At 36.3% G+C, this 14,438-nt stretch overlaps 1 protein-coding gene across 1 annotated transcript in view; it reads right to left on the bottom strand.

The window, feature by feature from the left end:
- Positions 1-546: 546 nt before the first annotated feature.
- The window catches only part of LOC110460152 (tyrosine-protein phosphatase non-receptor type 9-like), a 19,504-nt gene continuing 5,612 nt past the window's right edge, over positions 547-14,438 (bottom strand). The window contains exons 2-12 of the mRNA XM_021512892.1: positions 12,583-12,726; positions 11,304-11,393; positions 10,464-10,588; positions 9,608-9,713; positions 8,488-8,598; positions 6,118-6,815; positions 4,684-4,844; positions 4,213-4,291; positions 3,376-3,526; positions 2,551-2,758; positions 547-1,908 (exon numbers count right to left, since the gene is read on the bottom strand). Coding sequence (XP_021368567.1) covers positions 1,682-1,908; positions 2,551-2,758; positions 3,376-3,526; positions 4,213-4,291; positions 4,684-4,844; positions 6,118-6,815; positions 8,488-8,598; positions 9,608-9,713; positions 10,464-10,588; positions 11,304-11,393; positions 12,583-12,726 — 2,100 coding nt within the window. The 3' untranslated portion in view covers positions 547-1,681. The remainder of the gene's footprint in view (positions 1,909-2,550; positions 2,759-3,375; positions 3,527-4,212; positions 4,292-4,683; positions 4,845-6,117; positions 6,816-8,487; positions 8,599-9,607; positions 9,714-10,463; positions 10,589-11,303; positions 11,394-12,582; positions 12,727-14,438) is intronic.

The following is a 14,438-nucleotide window of genomic DNA, read 5'->3' as shown; positions in this document are numbered from 1 at the left end:
ATATTCTCCTACAGTCAATTAACTGACAAAGTTGGTTGACAAGTGATATTCTCCTACAGTCAATTAAGTGACAAAGTTTGTGGACAAGTGATATTCACCTACAGTGAATAAAGTGACAAAGTTTGTGGACAAGTGATATTTTCCTACAGTCAATTAAGTGACAAAGTTTGTTGACAAGTGATATTCACCTATGATCATTTAATTGATAACGTTATTTTATCCGAGTAGTGATTTTTCACATCAGTCAAAGAGCGGACAAAGTTTGTTGACAAGTGATATTCACCTACAGTCAATTAAGTGACAAAGTTTGTGGACAAGTGATATTCTCCTACAGTGAATTAAGTGACAAAGTTTGTGGACAAGTGATATTTTCCTACAGTCAATTAAGTGACAAAGTTTGTGGACAAGTGAAATTCACCTACAGTGAATTAAGTGACAAAGTCTGTGGACAAGTGATATTCACCTACAGTGAATAAAGTGACAAAGTTTGTGGACAAGTGAAATTCACCTACAGTGAATTAAGTGACAAAGTTGGTTGACAAGTGATATTCTCCTTCAGTCATTAAGTGACAAAGTTTGTTGACAAGTGATATTCACCTACAGTCAATTAAGTGACAAAGTTTGTGGACCAGTGATATTCACCTACAGTGAATTAAGTGACAAAGTTGGTTGACAAGTGATATTCTCCTACAGTCAATTAAGTGACAAAGTTTGTGGACAAGTGATATTCTCCTACAGTCAATTAATTGACAAGCAATATTCCTTTTAACTGCATTATCATATGAAGCTTGCAGGTTGTAACATTTCTGCTAAGTAATTCAACAGTAGCCCATAAGCCGATAAAGTTTGCGGATTAGAAACACATGTATGTATACTCCTCATAAAGCACAAGGTTTTTTGGCAGGTGAAATTCTACAATGTCCCATTAACTTTGTGTTAAAGTGTAAAAATAAATTATACAGATTTAGTCATTCACCCGTGAAATTTCATATTGAACTATTCCAACCCATTGAATTGGAGGAGTTGAAATGTGTCCTCAGGGGTGAATGAGTTAACCTGATGCCACATCCACTGAATGACAAAGTGTGTGCAGTATTGAGTATCCACAGCCATTATTGACTTAAACACAGTGTGCAGACTTACACGATTCCACGAAGCCATTCAGCACAACAGTTATTACACTGACAAAGCCACTGTCAATCTTGAGAGGTTAAAAACTTTCTCTTTAATCAATTTCAGTTTTAAATCTGTAATTCAATCCCCATAAAGCATCCACAGGAACACTGATTTTATGAGTCAATTTACCATCCCTTGATAATGGATATTAAGCACTCTAGAACCTTCAAATAGAGGACACAAGAACAATAACCATTAGCATTGTCTTGGTAATTTTACATCATCTTAAACTCTGAGTAACAACAGCTAATGTGCCTAAATTTTATCTTGATCAGTTTGGGTCTTAATTCACTCAATCTTAACTGTAACATTAAATTCTTCAAATCTGAACTAAATTCAAACTCAGCCTCTTTCACTGTTATTGAATACAATAAAAATTCATACCCAGTCAGTTTCACTGTAGGATATTACAATAGTATAAACATTTCCACTGCGAGATGTTAAAATCTCATTACAAATCGAAACAAATCATTGTGAAATATTTAAATCGTCTGTGATTTCATACTCAATCACTTTCACTGTCACTCTCGTCAAAGCCTGTCCAGTCGATCTCCTGCAGCTTGCCCTGCCTCATGGCGTGCTCTATGAGTCCCAGGTGACAGAACACATACTGGTCCGGCATCTGGATACTGAAGGCCCTCTGTGACCTGATCCTTCGTACCGTCTCCTGGACGTCCACACGGCCGATATCCTCCAGCTTCCTCAGACAAATGTCTATTGTCATAAACGTACCTGTAACAGATATGGAGAAATGAAATTTTAATGCACTAGACTGCAACAAAGAAATTATATAAGATACAGAAATATGAATTAATATAATAAGTGTTAATAAACAGTTTTAAATGGCATCGTTTAAGCTGTTCTTTCAGGTGAAATCATCAAATCTTAGACAAGAGGCCCATGGGCCTTAACGGTCACCTGAGTCCTACAGTATTTATTTTTGTTGTTAAATTACCCGGTAATATTTAAAAGTAACTACAATGATGAGTTCAAAACTGGGCCTGTATTCATGAAACTGTTCTCATGCTCAAACTCAGATTTTGTGCTCAAGCCTAAATCCTTGTTCTGGTGATAAATTCATAAGAATTCACATTTTGTCAATGATCTGGAAGAAGTTTTGATAGACTTAAGGCTGAATAACGTTTTTGATGTTACCTGACTTTCTGACCATGTCGCATGATTTTAAGCCTGTTACAAGAAAATAGGTTTGAGCACAGAATCTGTACGTGAGCTTGAGAATAGTTACATGAATACGGGCACAGGTCTTTTAACACAGGTGACCTTTTAATAGAGGTGGTTGGTTTCTCTCAAAAAGTTTAACTGTACCTTATAATACCAGAAATAAACCCCAGCATCAGGTCTTTCTTAACTCACCTGTGCGACCTATCCCAGCACTGCAGTGTACCAACATGGGAGGTCCTAGTGGATGGTCCTGCCAGGCGTTACCTAGGCGAGCTGTGGCGTCGGCCTGACAGGACCGTACGCGGTGCAGGAAGTCTAGGAATGCAGCTGCTGATGAAGGAACACCGTAGTCTGGCCAACTGGTGAACTGCAGGTGAGTCAGGTGGCGTGATTCATCAGTCTACAAGCACAAAATTTGTTGCAATTTCATCTTTGTTCAAAAGTAAGGTGGATATATGCATTCAAATCAAACAAGTTTAAGCATGCAAGATCTGCTGAACTTGAAATTGTAAATTCAATACGACATGGAATTCCTGTTTTCCTGACTGATGTGAAAATTCCTCTTCAAGAAATGAACGCTGTATCCAGTGATTATGGTAAAATAAGGGTCACTACAACTGCTTGTTTCAAAGAAAAGGCAATAGTTACAGGGCTGATTGAAGCAAACAGAATAGAAATGTAAATTTAATATCCACCTCAGGTAAACAGATTGGGAATGTAAAATAACCTCATTGCAAGCAAGAAGATGGAAAATATTGAAATCTCATCATAGGCAAACAGATTGGGAATGTAAAATAACCTCATTGCGAGCAAGAAGATGGAAAATATTGAAATCTCATCATAGGCAAACAGAATGGAAATACATTCATTTTTTCTTAACCGCCCATCACCATAATAACATTATCATCATACACTGTAAGAAATAGGTATTGGGTAAGAAATACAAGGATGTTTAAAAGAAATACAAGAAAGTATAAAAGTGGTAGAAAAGGATATTAATGTAGATGTTAAAGATACCTTGGTGTTATGAAGGAACAGCCCTGTCACAGTGTAGTCCTGGTGTTGTTCTGTTCCTGTATTGATGATGAGGAACTCGTCGCACGTTTCCTCAGCGTCCTCCTCCACCGGCCAGTACTGGCCACACTTTAGCCGCCCGCGCTCTATCGCCCTGAAAATACAGACACAGCCCATGTACCTTCTGTCTAACTAAATATCACCTTCAGAAGATAATTAACTTAATCAAGATGATTTACATCGAATTAAATCCTCAAATCTATTTCATCCTTGTCAATATACTGCAGTATACCAGAAAATGTTCGTCCAGTCGAACTGTCACCCTTTCTGTTAGAATCTTTCATCGCCTGTGTTAATTTCATATTTAATTATTATGTACATTTGTTGTTTACAAATGTTCGCTGATATGGTTGATAAATTTGACCTTAAACTACAGCAAAAGTTTTCCCTCGGTATACAGTAATTTTAAGATTAAGAAATGAAAATCTTTCAATGATTTCAGTATACATTACTTCACCACCCGAAGAGCACTCACAAAATTTGACAATTGTAGGTGTGCAGCGAAAATTTCTTGGTATACATAAGCTGAGCAGAAGAACCTATTTCAGTATGTGACCCGCACTCCACCATTCCAAGAGGTACTCGCATGCGAAATTTGACAATATTGTAGGTGGCTGAGTTTTAGAGACAAAGCAACATATGCACAGACTGACGGATGGATTTGAGACCTAAATAGTCCCCTCAAGTATTGTATTACCATTGGGGTACTGATAATAAAGCATTCACCATGACTCAATCTCAATAATTTCAAACAGTTATTTAATAAATATCAATATTTACTTGGTTGTCATGACGATGACCATAACTTGACAATGCCAGACCATTCTCCAGAAATCGCCAAACGTCTTTGGAAGTGGTCCTTAAAAATGAAAATAGAAAAAATCTCAAAAACAAAATCAATGTGACATTATCTTAAACAAAATAGAGATTTAAAGAACATTCACCAAGCATTTATTGACCATTGGGAAGATACTGGTCAAATTGATAAGAAACTTAGAATTTTTAAATTTCAAATTTGACCTCTTATTTTATTAATTGCTCTATGAATATATACTGTTTTCCAATTAATATGGACAAAAAAATATCCATTTTCAATCATCATTTCAAAATGCACGTTAGAAATATCAATGACTTTGAGTTCAATCAAACAGCTATGATAAAAAAACAACACATTCTACTGTCACCGTTAATATTCAGTAAAACATTGATGTTTGCATAGTAAAACTAGAAATAGCCTGAACATAAATTTACCCTGTGTGGATATGTAGGCTTGTTTCTGCATATAGCCGTCCATATAGTTGGCGTTGATGTAGTCGGAGGACGGGTCAGCCTCCTTCACAGGTAGGCGTACACGTGAATGGTCAAAACACAGCACATCTGAGTATCGGTTCTTAGGCAAGTTGTATTTGGCTCTACCAAAGAAAGTTTTAATTTGTATAATGTATGCATAAAATGTCAATTACATAACCTTAATACAAACCTTGTCCTGTGTCACATGACACTTCACTAAGTGCTAAAGGTAAAAAAATAAAATCTATTTACATATATAGGCTGCATTTGCTTATCGTGATCCAAACGGTTTGACCGGTTGGACCAGAGTTGTTTGTTTATGAAATAAGGTGGGACCTAGTAATCTGATGCTGCTTTCAGGCGAGCCTTTACAAAGCCCTGCAAGGCCAGCATAAACATTTGCAGGTCTGCCATGATTTATGCCCGAAAATGTTACATTTAAATGCAAAAGGGGCAATAGTTATTAATTAAACTTTAACAACCTATGTCATCAACACAATACATACAGTATATAGAGCTATATGGTGGAACGTGGACAAAAAGGGGCTTCACAGTAAAACTTCCAGTTATAGATAAATCTAGAAAAGGAATAAATAAATATCCCAATGGCTGTAATTAATTGGTACAGCAGATTGTTTCATATTAATGACACATAACTGGAGGTCACCCAGTAATATACCTGTAGCGAGCACGGTACTCCCACCTTAGTCCTCCCATATATGTTCTTGTAGCTGAACATAGCTTATTCAGTCAGAAGCCACTCCTCACTGTGTCAGAGGTCACAATTTAACTCATTCACCCCTGAAATTTCATAATGAACTATTCCAACCTTTGAATTGGAATAGTTCAAATGTGTCTTCAGGGGATGAATGAGTTAATGTTTCAGACAACACATCTCATTGTGTCCGACTTCACTTCGCACTGTGTCACAGGTTACATATTCAGGTCACACATGGACCTCACTATGTAATCTCAATGTCAGAAGTCACATTTTACTGTGTCAGAGGTCATACCTTAATATGTCAGAGGTCACACTTAACGGTGTCAGAGGTCATACCTTAAGATGTCAAAGGTCTCTGTTTTCTCACTGTTTTCAGATCAAGAAGTCACATGACATATGTACACTGTGTCAGAGATCCGCCTCACAATTTCCAAGTCACACCTCACTGTGTCAAAGGTCACACCTTACTGTGTCAGAGGTCACTTCACTGTGTCAGAGGTCACCTCACTGTGTCGAATGTCACACCTTAATGTTTCAGATGTAACATCTTAATGGGTCACAGGTCACAGATGAGATATGTACACCAGCTGTCACCGATGAATTTTCACAGGGAATAAACTGAAGAAAAAAATGTGTTTACATGATCTTTGCCTAACGTAACATCGATTGCTTACTTTGATACTGTGAATGTGCCCGATGGTGGTTCTAACTTGATTAAAGCATATTCTTGGTACATTCCTTTTCGTTTGAGTTGCCGACAATGTTCTGCTAATTCATCTAGAGTTAGCCCCCCTGTTTCTGATCGATGTACTGAGTCCTCAATCATGTTGTTTGAACTGCCAGACAGAGGGCGTTTCTTTTTAGGGATCTCAAGATTTTGGTCCATGGTTTCAGAATTATTATAGTCCATCGATGAATCGACTGTTTTTTTCACACTCCCTGATTCCAAGATGGGATCTGATTCTCGTCGGCGTTTGCCAGAGTTATTCACACAAGAATCCTCTTTTTCGACTGTCACTTCTTTTTCCGCTTTCTCATCGCCATTAATCTGCACCTCCTTTTCTTTATCCTCACAGTTATGTTTTTCATTGATCGTTTCTTTTGATTCCTCCGAATCGATGTCACTTATCAACAACGTGTCCGACATATCACTTGACAAGCTCCTTCGAGACACAGATCCTCGCGAATTCCGTTCAACGTTTTTCTTACAAGCACTGAAATACGAGTCAATGTCTGCATTTTGATTTGCGGTTACATTGGCACACATCAGTAGCCACGGTGCGTGGGTGTCTGGGGCAATGCCTCCTAACTGCCGTGGCAGGGATTCCTTGGGTATGTGCTGTGTCAACTGAGAGAGGCTTACAGTATACACCTGCAATAAACAAATAAGTCATTTACAGACACAGAACTTCTTTGTCACTTCATGATAGTGGCGTAACGATATATCGTACTATCGATAGATTATGATTGTACGCCTGTCGTTTTGATTAACCGATGATAACTTAATAAACTCGATAACAATCGTCGATAGTATGCTAAACAATCGATAGTTTCAAAACTACTAACACTTACAGTTTTCATTATCACACCATGCAATTATGAGTACTGATAACTCAGTCGTTATCATAAAGACACACTCGGCTGCACTAACACAAGGAGTCAAGAACGGTAGTCAGTATCAGATATTAATCTCAGTCGTATCTGCGTTTAAAATTTCATAAATGTTACGGTCTACTTTATACTTTGTTGTTGTGGGAATGTTTGATAAACATGTTAGCAGACAGCATGGCCACTAACTTGCATATTTAAGACAACAAACTGACCTTATACCAACGAACCAACAGCGAATTGACAGAAAGAATTTGGGTAAGTGAATTATCCAATACTCTTGCAATACTATCGTGATAGTATACCACAATAATTGTACTATCACAATAGTGTTTTCCCCAATAGTAATAATATTGCATTAGTGAAAAATACGAGCAATACTCACCCCTACTTTGTAATGACTTGATAACATCATCCCTGTTAGTTCGAATTATTCTGACGTTTTATCAACTTTTTTCATATCGGTCTGTCGTCGATTAACGTCAGAACTCCGGCCCTCTATAATATGCGGGAAATATGCGACCCGCGCCCGGAGCGATTGTTTCTAAAATATCAGTTTGAAGTACGCCCCGGGCGCGGGGCGCATATTTCCCGCATATTATAGAGGGCCGGAGTTCTGACGTTAATCGACGACAGACCGATATGAAAATAGTCGATAAAACGTCAGAATAATTCGGACTACATCCCTGTATTCATGGAATACTTTTCATGCTCATTCTAAATTATGTGCTCAATCAGCTCAATTCTAGAGAGAAAATACTACGTGTACATATAAAAACATTTGTGCTATTTCAATATTTTGCTGGTACTTACTAAAGACTTGTGCTAAGAACCATTCCCATGTGAAAGTAATTAAAGTTTTGATTTCAATACAAGAACTATGAGAGTTACAAGAAAACTGGTTTGAGCACACGTAACCTGTTTGAAGGTTAGGGTGGTTTTATGAACCCAAGGCCAGATATGAGATTTTGAATTCAAATAGATATATTTATTTTCAATCAAGTTTTTTTCTGGAATTCAAAATACTGCACAAAAGTGTTGGACTCTATTTTATTTTAATGTTCATGATTTCAACAAATTTTATTCAGTTGTTTGCTACAGAGCTTAACATATTACTGTACACTTAAGCAATAACTTCACAACTTAAAATGTACAATACTGTAAAATCATAATTTCTCGTGGGACATTAAATTTCATTTATTTCGTGGATAACAAAAAGCCACGAAATTAAATCCCCACGAAAACATAAATTTGGTATAATATAGATAGGGGGAAATCAGAGATCATCGAAATATAATGTCCTCGAAACAGGCTAGTATATGAAAACCGCGAAATTTTAAACCCACGAAAATAAATGATTCTACAGTATAATGTAGTGTTTGCATGATGATTTCTAAATATGCCTCTGCTTTGATGTGACAGGACGGACAACTTACCCGGTCTCGTAACTTCTCCCTCACAAAGAGGCGGAGTATTTTGAACGGAGCCTTAAACCACAGTGGTGCGGTGACGATGAGAACTTTCTTCAGCCTGGCGGGATACCCTCCCTACAATCACAATAAGCAGTTACAAATATCAAAATTTAAACTTAATTTCCAATCATTGTATTTAAATCCATTTGACACAGTGGTTAACCATCAAGTTATTTGTTTCTAATTCAGCTTGCCGGTATTTCCCTTTAGTTCAATTGGTAGTGTACTGGACTAGTTACCTGTATTCCCAGGTTCGACACTTAGCTAAGGCACTTTGGGGAAAATGTGACCTTGTTTAAAAGTCTTCCATTTCAACATTTAAAACTGTAACTCATTAAGTCTGGTTTTATTTAACACAAACAAAGCTAATCGATAACTAACGAGACAAAGTGTTGCAAGGCAATCCATAGTCCCCAACCGGTAATGATTTTTTCATTTACCAAGCCGCACTTCCACCAGCCACGACATGCTTACATACCAAATCTAGTTCCTCCAGGTGATAAAGTAAAGAAGGTATGCTCCTGAAAAACTTTTTCATAGAATGAGGCCAAAGGGCAGACTGTGTTTATAACAGTGTCATTACACCATCTTAAATCTGATTAAAGATTATCGTAATACTGCCTTCCAGTCAATTCCCCTTTAATAAAAAATGTCCAGTATTTGGGGGTGTGGATGAAAGTTACAATTCTTATCTGATGCAACATCACAAGAAAATACAAGCAAACTGAATGCAAATTTATGCTACAAACCTAATTCATCTAAGACTAGAGAACATCAGTGGGCGTCACTTACATACGATAATAAAGATCTGGGAAAATACTGTTTTTGAGCTCACTACATCTTTAGTAGCTTTATTAAAGGAATATTTCAGATTTTATTTAAAAGTGTTGTTTTTTTTACTTTCCCTTGGTGACCTGGTGACCTGGTGAATGGAGTAAGATTAATTAAGAAATATTTTCTTCATATGCCGGTAAAAAAATAATAATAAGCAGGATTAAAGTGACAGGTCTGCACGAGTTGCCTTAAAGTTCCGAAATTCAAACAAAAATGAGCATTCCAGTCTGGGTTATTCTTATATACATACCTTCAACATGTTGAGGATCTTTTTACTAAGTTCATAATCAAAATGGTTGTATTTTGATTCTGTCATGTCGTAGATGAAAACTAGGCCATGTCTTTGAGTTTCTTGGCTGAAATGTTTTTCAAAGATATCTAATTTTATTTGATTTAATATCTAATTATGCCAGCCAAAAACTTATGCCCACTCATATTAGACTGTGAACACAGAACAAAATAATATAAATCCAATATGTATTGAACAATAAGAATAATGCAATATTGTAAAAGTACATGTGATAAAATCTTGTTTGAAAGTGACACTCATTTGTATTTAGAGAATAAGTATATTTCACTTGATATCACTTCTCATTTGTCAGAGGGAAACATGATATTAACCAGAACATGACTTTAACAGAAAACCTGACATTAACAGAAAACATGTTTTTTCAGCTGTAAAAATCCGGAAGTGACCATATTTAAATGTCCAAGTGGTATGATTTTTTAAAGAAAGATTGTTTAATTCAGATATTTGTAACTGACAGGGCTTTTTCTTTGATAACAGTGAAATAATATACTTTTCTTTGTTTAGTTTATTGAAAGATGCAGCTAAAACACTAGCTTCATTCCGGCAGCATCTTATGATCATAGATGATCAAATAGGCCTAGATCGACCTGTAGTTGTCATCGGCTGCTAATCTACATTTTGCTTCAAATTCATTCGTAAAGCATGTACCAGTAATGTACTAGCCCACAGGCAAATTTGGGAGAAAAAAAATACTGGTACGACCAATACCTTTGTTTCCCAATAAATATTAAAAAAATTCAGTGACCCCGACATTTATTTTATAACCCCACATGTCAATATAGTGAAACTGCAGTACCTTTCGAGTGCAGCATCCAGTTGGTAGATGAGGCCCTTGAGAACTAGCTGTGTAGAGGTACAGGCTGGCGTGTGGAGTCTGGCTGTAAACAAGGCAATGGCCGCACCGTGTCTGTCTCTGCCCGGCTGTATCAACGAACATGCATATCGTGTCAGATACCGTATCATTGTGAGTAGTAACTAACTACTTCAGTTGATTTAGTTTGTATTCTGGACTTTGTATTCAATTCTAAAGATTTAACAATAATGTTTAAACACTAGAAAAAGCTTATTAATAGCATCAGGGCCTGTATAGTGCTTTTTCCCTCCCTTTTTTCACCTTATTTATTGATCGTTATGGCTTACGCCAACAGTATTTATTTTACCTTCTTTCCTGATATAGGGGCCTGTGTCTTTTTCAATGGAGAAAATCTTGCATTATTTTCACAAAAACAGAAAAATACTTCCCATTAAGAATTGGTGTCAACCTTTTGTTTGCTCTTTTGGCCACTTGACCTCATATAGGAAACAAGTCCTTGGACTCGATAAGGCATCCTTGGCCGGGCAATTAAGTCATATTGTATGTTACACAACTTTTTGACATCCTTTAATAAAACATTGGATTTGTTTTTGATTCCATTGTTTAATTCTACTTTCTTACACTTTGTAAGTTTGTCAAATATTTTGAAACTGTATTAACTCATTCATCCCTAAACTTTAATAATGGACTATTCCAACCTTTGAATTAGAAGAGTTCAAATGTGCCTTCAGGGGAAAATGTGTTAATTTTGTAGCATATCATGAAAATCTACCCATCTATCTGGGACATTTTAGTCCAGACCGACAAATTAATTAAACATACCAGAATAGTGAGCTTCTCTGTGTTTAGTTCTTGTTTCAGGTAATCGTCCAAAGGATAGATGTTGATCAAGCTTTCTCGTCGTCTGGTGCTCTGAATAAAAACAATGTTAATTATAACTTACACCAACATTTAAGTTCCTTGAATAAGATAAACAAAGCTAGTTAGTATTTACATGGACATTCAGACAGAGTCAGCAAATATGAAAATTTGACAATAAATTGATCATGAACACACCTGCAAATGAAGAACATTATTCTTTGTATCCATACATCTCTCTTTTCAAATTCTTCTTGTTGTCACTATATGATCAACTTAATATCACAATATTGGTTGTTATATAACATCAAAGAATCTCACTTAGGTGCGTTATGACCAAAAGGCAATTTGTATTTTGAAAAATGTAACTTAACCCTTCCAATTTTTATCAATTTTGCATCCATTATTGAAATATTACCCCAAAATTGTGTGTTTTTGTGTGAAAACCTTTTAACCCCTTAAAAATAAAACAGAACATATATATATATATATATTCTGTCAAGAACTTTTGTAATTAATGTTGTGATCTGGACAAAATATCATAAATATTGAAATAGTCCTAAAATTTAAATTTACTAAAGCCTTGTATTTCTGATCTGCAAACTTGAACTTCTTTTGCGATAGCAGAAACAACAGAAACAATAAATCTGAGACTAGTCTTGTTTCTGATTTGCTTTCTTTCATATTTACTACTGAATTAAGCTCTGGGAACTTCAATTAACCTCATCATCAATACTTGATGTTTTCAATTACTAAGTTAGCATTTTGTCAAGGTTTTTCAATGTTTTCTTATGAAAAGGATGAAATTTGAATGAAATTGATTTAAGAAAAGGAGAAAAAAGAAACAGATTTTTATTTTTTTCAATCTCCTGAGGAACAAAAATGGGTAATAAATGAATCAAGTACAGAGTTTAGAAAATTTTGCTAATGCTCCAAGTTATAGTTAACTTCACTTCCTTAAAGTATGAAAACTTAGATAGAAATTATGAGATCATACATGCATGTGTTGCACAAAAAAGGAATTACCGCTAACAAATATATACACAGTGGCAGATGTCTGCAGTACAATGTGAGGTCAATGTTGACCTGAATGAACTCTTAAAAGTACTTGGTGACCACCGATGACCTTTGGTCGATAATACAGTGGTGCATGTGTATTATAGGTGTAATGTTTGTAGGCGGTGTACGAGGGGATACTGTCACCGTGGCGTTGTCTACATCCCTACATCCTCTTAACACTAACCTCGTGATTAAGGTACAGCTCCAGTGCTCTCTGTCTGTCGAACTTCCGGGCCATCAGAAACTTGACTGCTGTGTTTTTGGGGATGGCATCCTTCTTCTCTTCCTCCCTGAGCTTATTCACCCTCTCAAGGAAACTGTTTACTTCCTGCAACGAAAAGGGTTTAGTGTTCACGATTACCGGTAGCCACAGAGACAATGACTGTAAAGAGTCGGGTCAGTCTATACAAAACCGAAACATTTGTAGACCTAAATATCATTATGGGACATAAGTTTGATAGATATCCATAATGCTTTATTGGAATTACTTGACATTTACCATATATACTACATTCAACAAAACTGCTGACCATCTATGAACAAAGTCAATATTTTTCTTCTTTTAACTCATTCACCCCTGAAGTTTCACAATAAACTATTCCAACCTTTGAATTGGAAGGGTTCAAATGTGTCTTCAGGGGTGAATGAGTTAATTAATGGAACGTGCACCATATATAAGAATGTATTACATCAGGTATTGAAAACATGTTTTCATCTGTAAGTGAGCTAAGGCCTACATGTATATTACAAAATTTTCTTTTCTTATAGATCCTTGGGACTCTTTCGCGTATCCAGTTCAACCAGTTGTAACGGTTGAACCTGAAAGAAAAGGACAGGCTCAGGTCTGAACCGAGGCTGACCTCAGGAATGTTTCGCACATGTATAGAGAGGGTCTAGACATGCCTGATCGAAACTAAAATGCTGGCTGTTGCTAGTTTGAATTACATCTTTATAAAACAAGATTGATTCACCCAGGATATATTAGGATATGTTATAAATACAGGTATAAATTAGTAGACATTTGAAAGGAAAACATATCTTTCTTGAATAATTGTAATTTTTTTGTCAAAAAACTCAAAAACTGTGCATTTTTTAGCTCTGCCTACAGTTCGGTCCAAGTTTGTTTGTTTATTGCAAAATATTTCTGCGCCACCTGAACTGTTTCAACTGGGATACGTGAATGCAACCTAGGTGAACACTACCTGGCGAGTGTTACACAGTCATAAACCTGACTCTTGGGTTTGAAAGCAAGTGTCTATCTGACATAAGTGTCTAGATCCTCTTAAGGTTGAAGGAAATGTTACTTGACTTCTAAGATTGATAAATGTCAAGCTTAAGGGTCTACTGAAAACCCCAAACATCACCACACAGACCTCTATCTTCAGTGTACCGGAAACCTTAATCTTAAGAAGAATCTTCCTGGTTGCGGGAAACAACAGTTACAAGAACAATAAACCAAGAGTCAGTGCACTGTAGGGCCTGTATTTGACATCCACATACACCTACATCATGTTTTATCATTTGTTAATTATCATGAATAATTAAACTAGAGGGGAAAAAAGGGGGGGGGGCATGTTTTGTTTAATTGGATATATTCATACCTGTCCGAGAACTATCACGCAAAGGGAAAAAGGACAAAAATTGTGTCAGTAATATTTCACTAGTAATTCAGTAATATTGAATATTGAAGCTTATGACAACTTAACAAGATCTGGAGGACACATGGGGGCCTGTATATCATTTATCATACAGGAAAAAGGCACAAAGGGCCTGTATATCATTTATCATACAGGACAAAAAGGCACAAAAGGGCCGGTATATCATTTATCATACAGGAAAAAAAGGCACAAAAGGGCCTGTATATCATTTATCATACAGGAAAAAAAGGCACAAAAAGGCCTTTATATTATTAATCATACAGGAAAAAAGGCACAAAAGGGCCTGTATATCATTTATCATACGGGAAAAAAGGCACAAAAGGGCCTGTATATCATTTATCATACAGGACAAAAAGGCACAAAAGGGCCTGTATATCATTTA

This window comes from Mizuhopecten yessoensis, unplaced genomic scaffold (genome assembly GCF_002113885.1).
Source record: "Mizuhopecten yessoensis strain PY_sf001 unplaced genomic scaffold, ASM211388v2 scaffold10331, whole genome shotgun sequence".
NCBI lineage: Eukaryota > Metazoa > Mollusca > Bivalvia > Pectinida > Pectinidae > Mizuhopecten > Mizuhopecten yessoensis.
The sequence above is the reverse complement of the archived record's forward strand: the minus strand, read 5'-3'. Positions and strand labels throughout refer to the sequence as shown.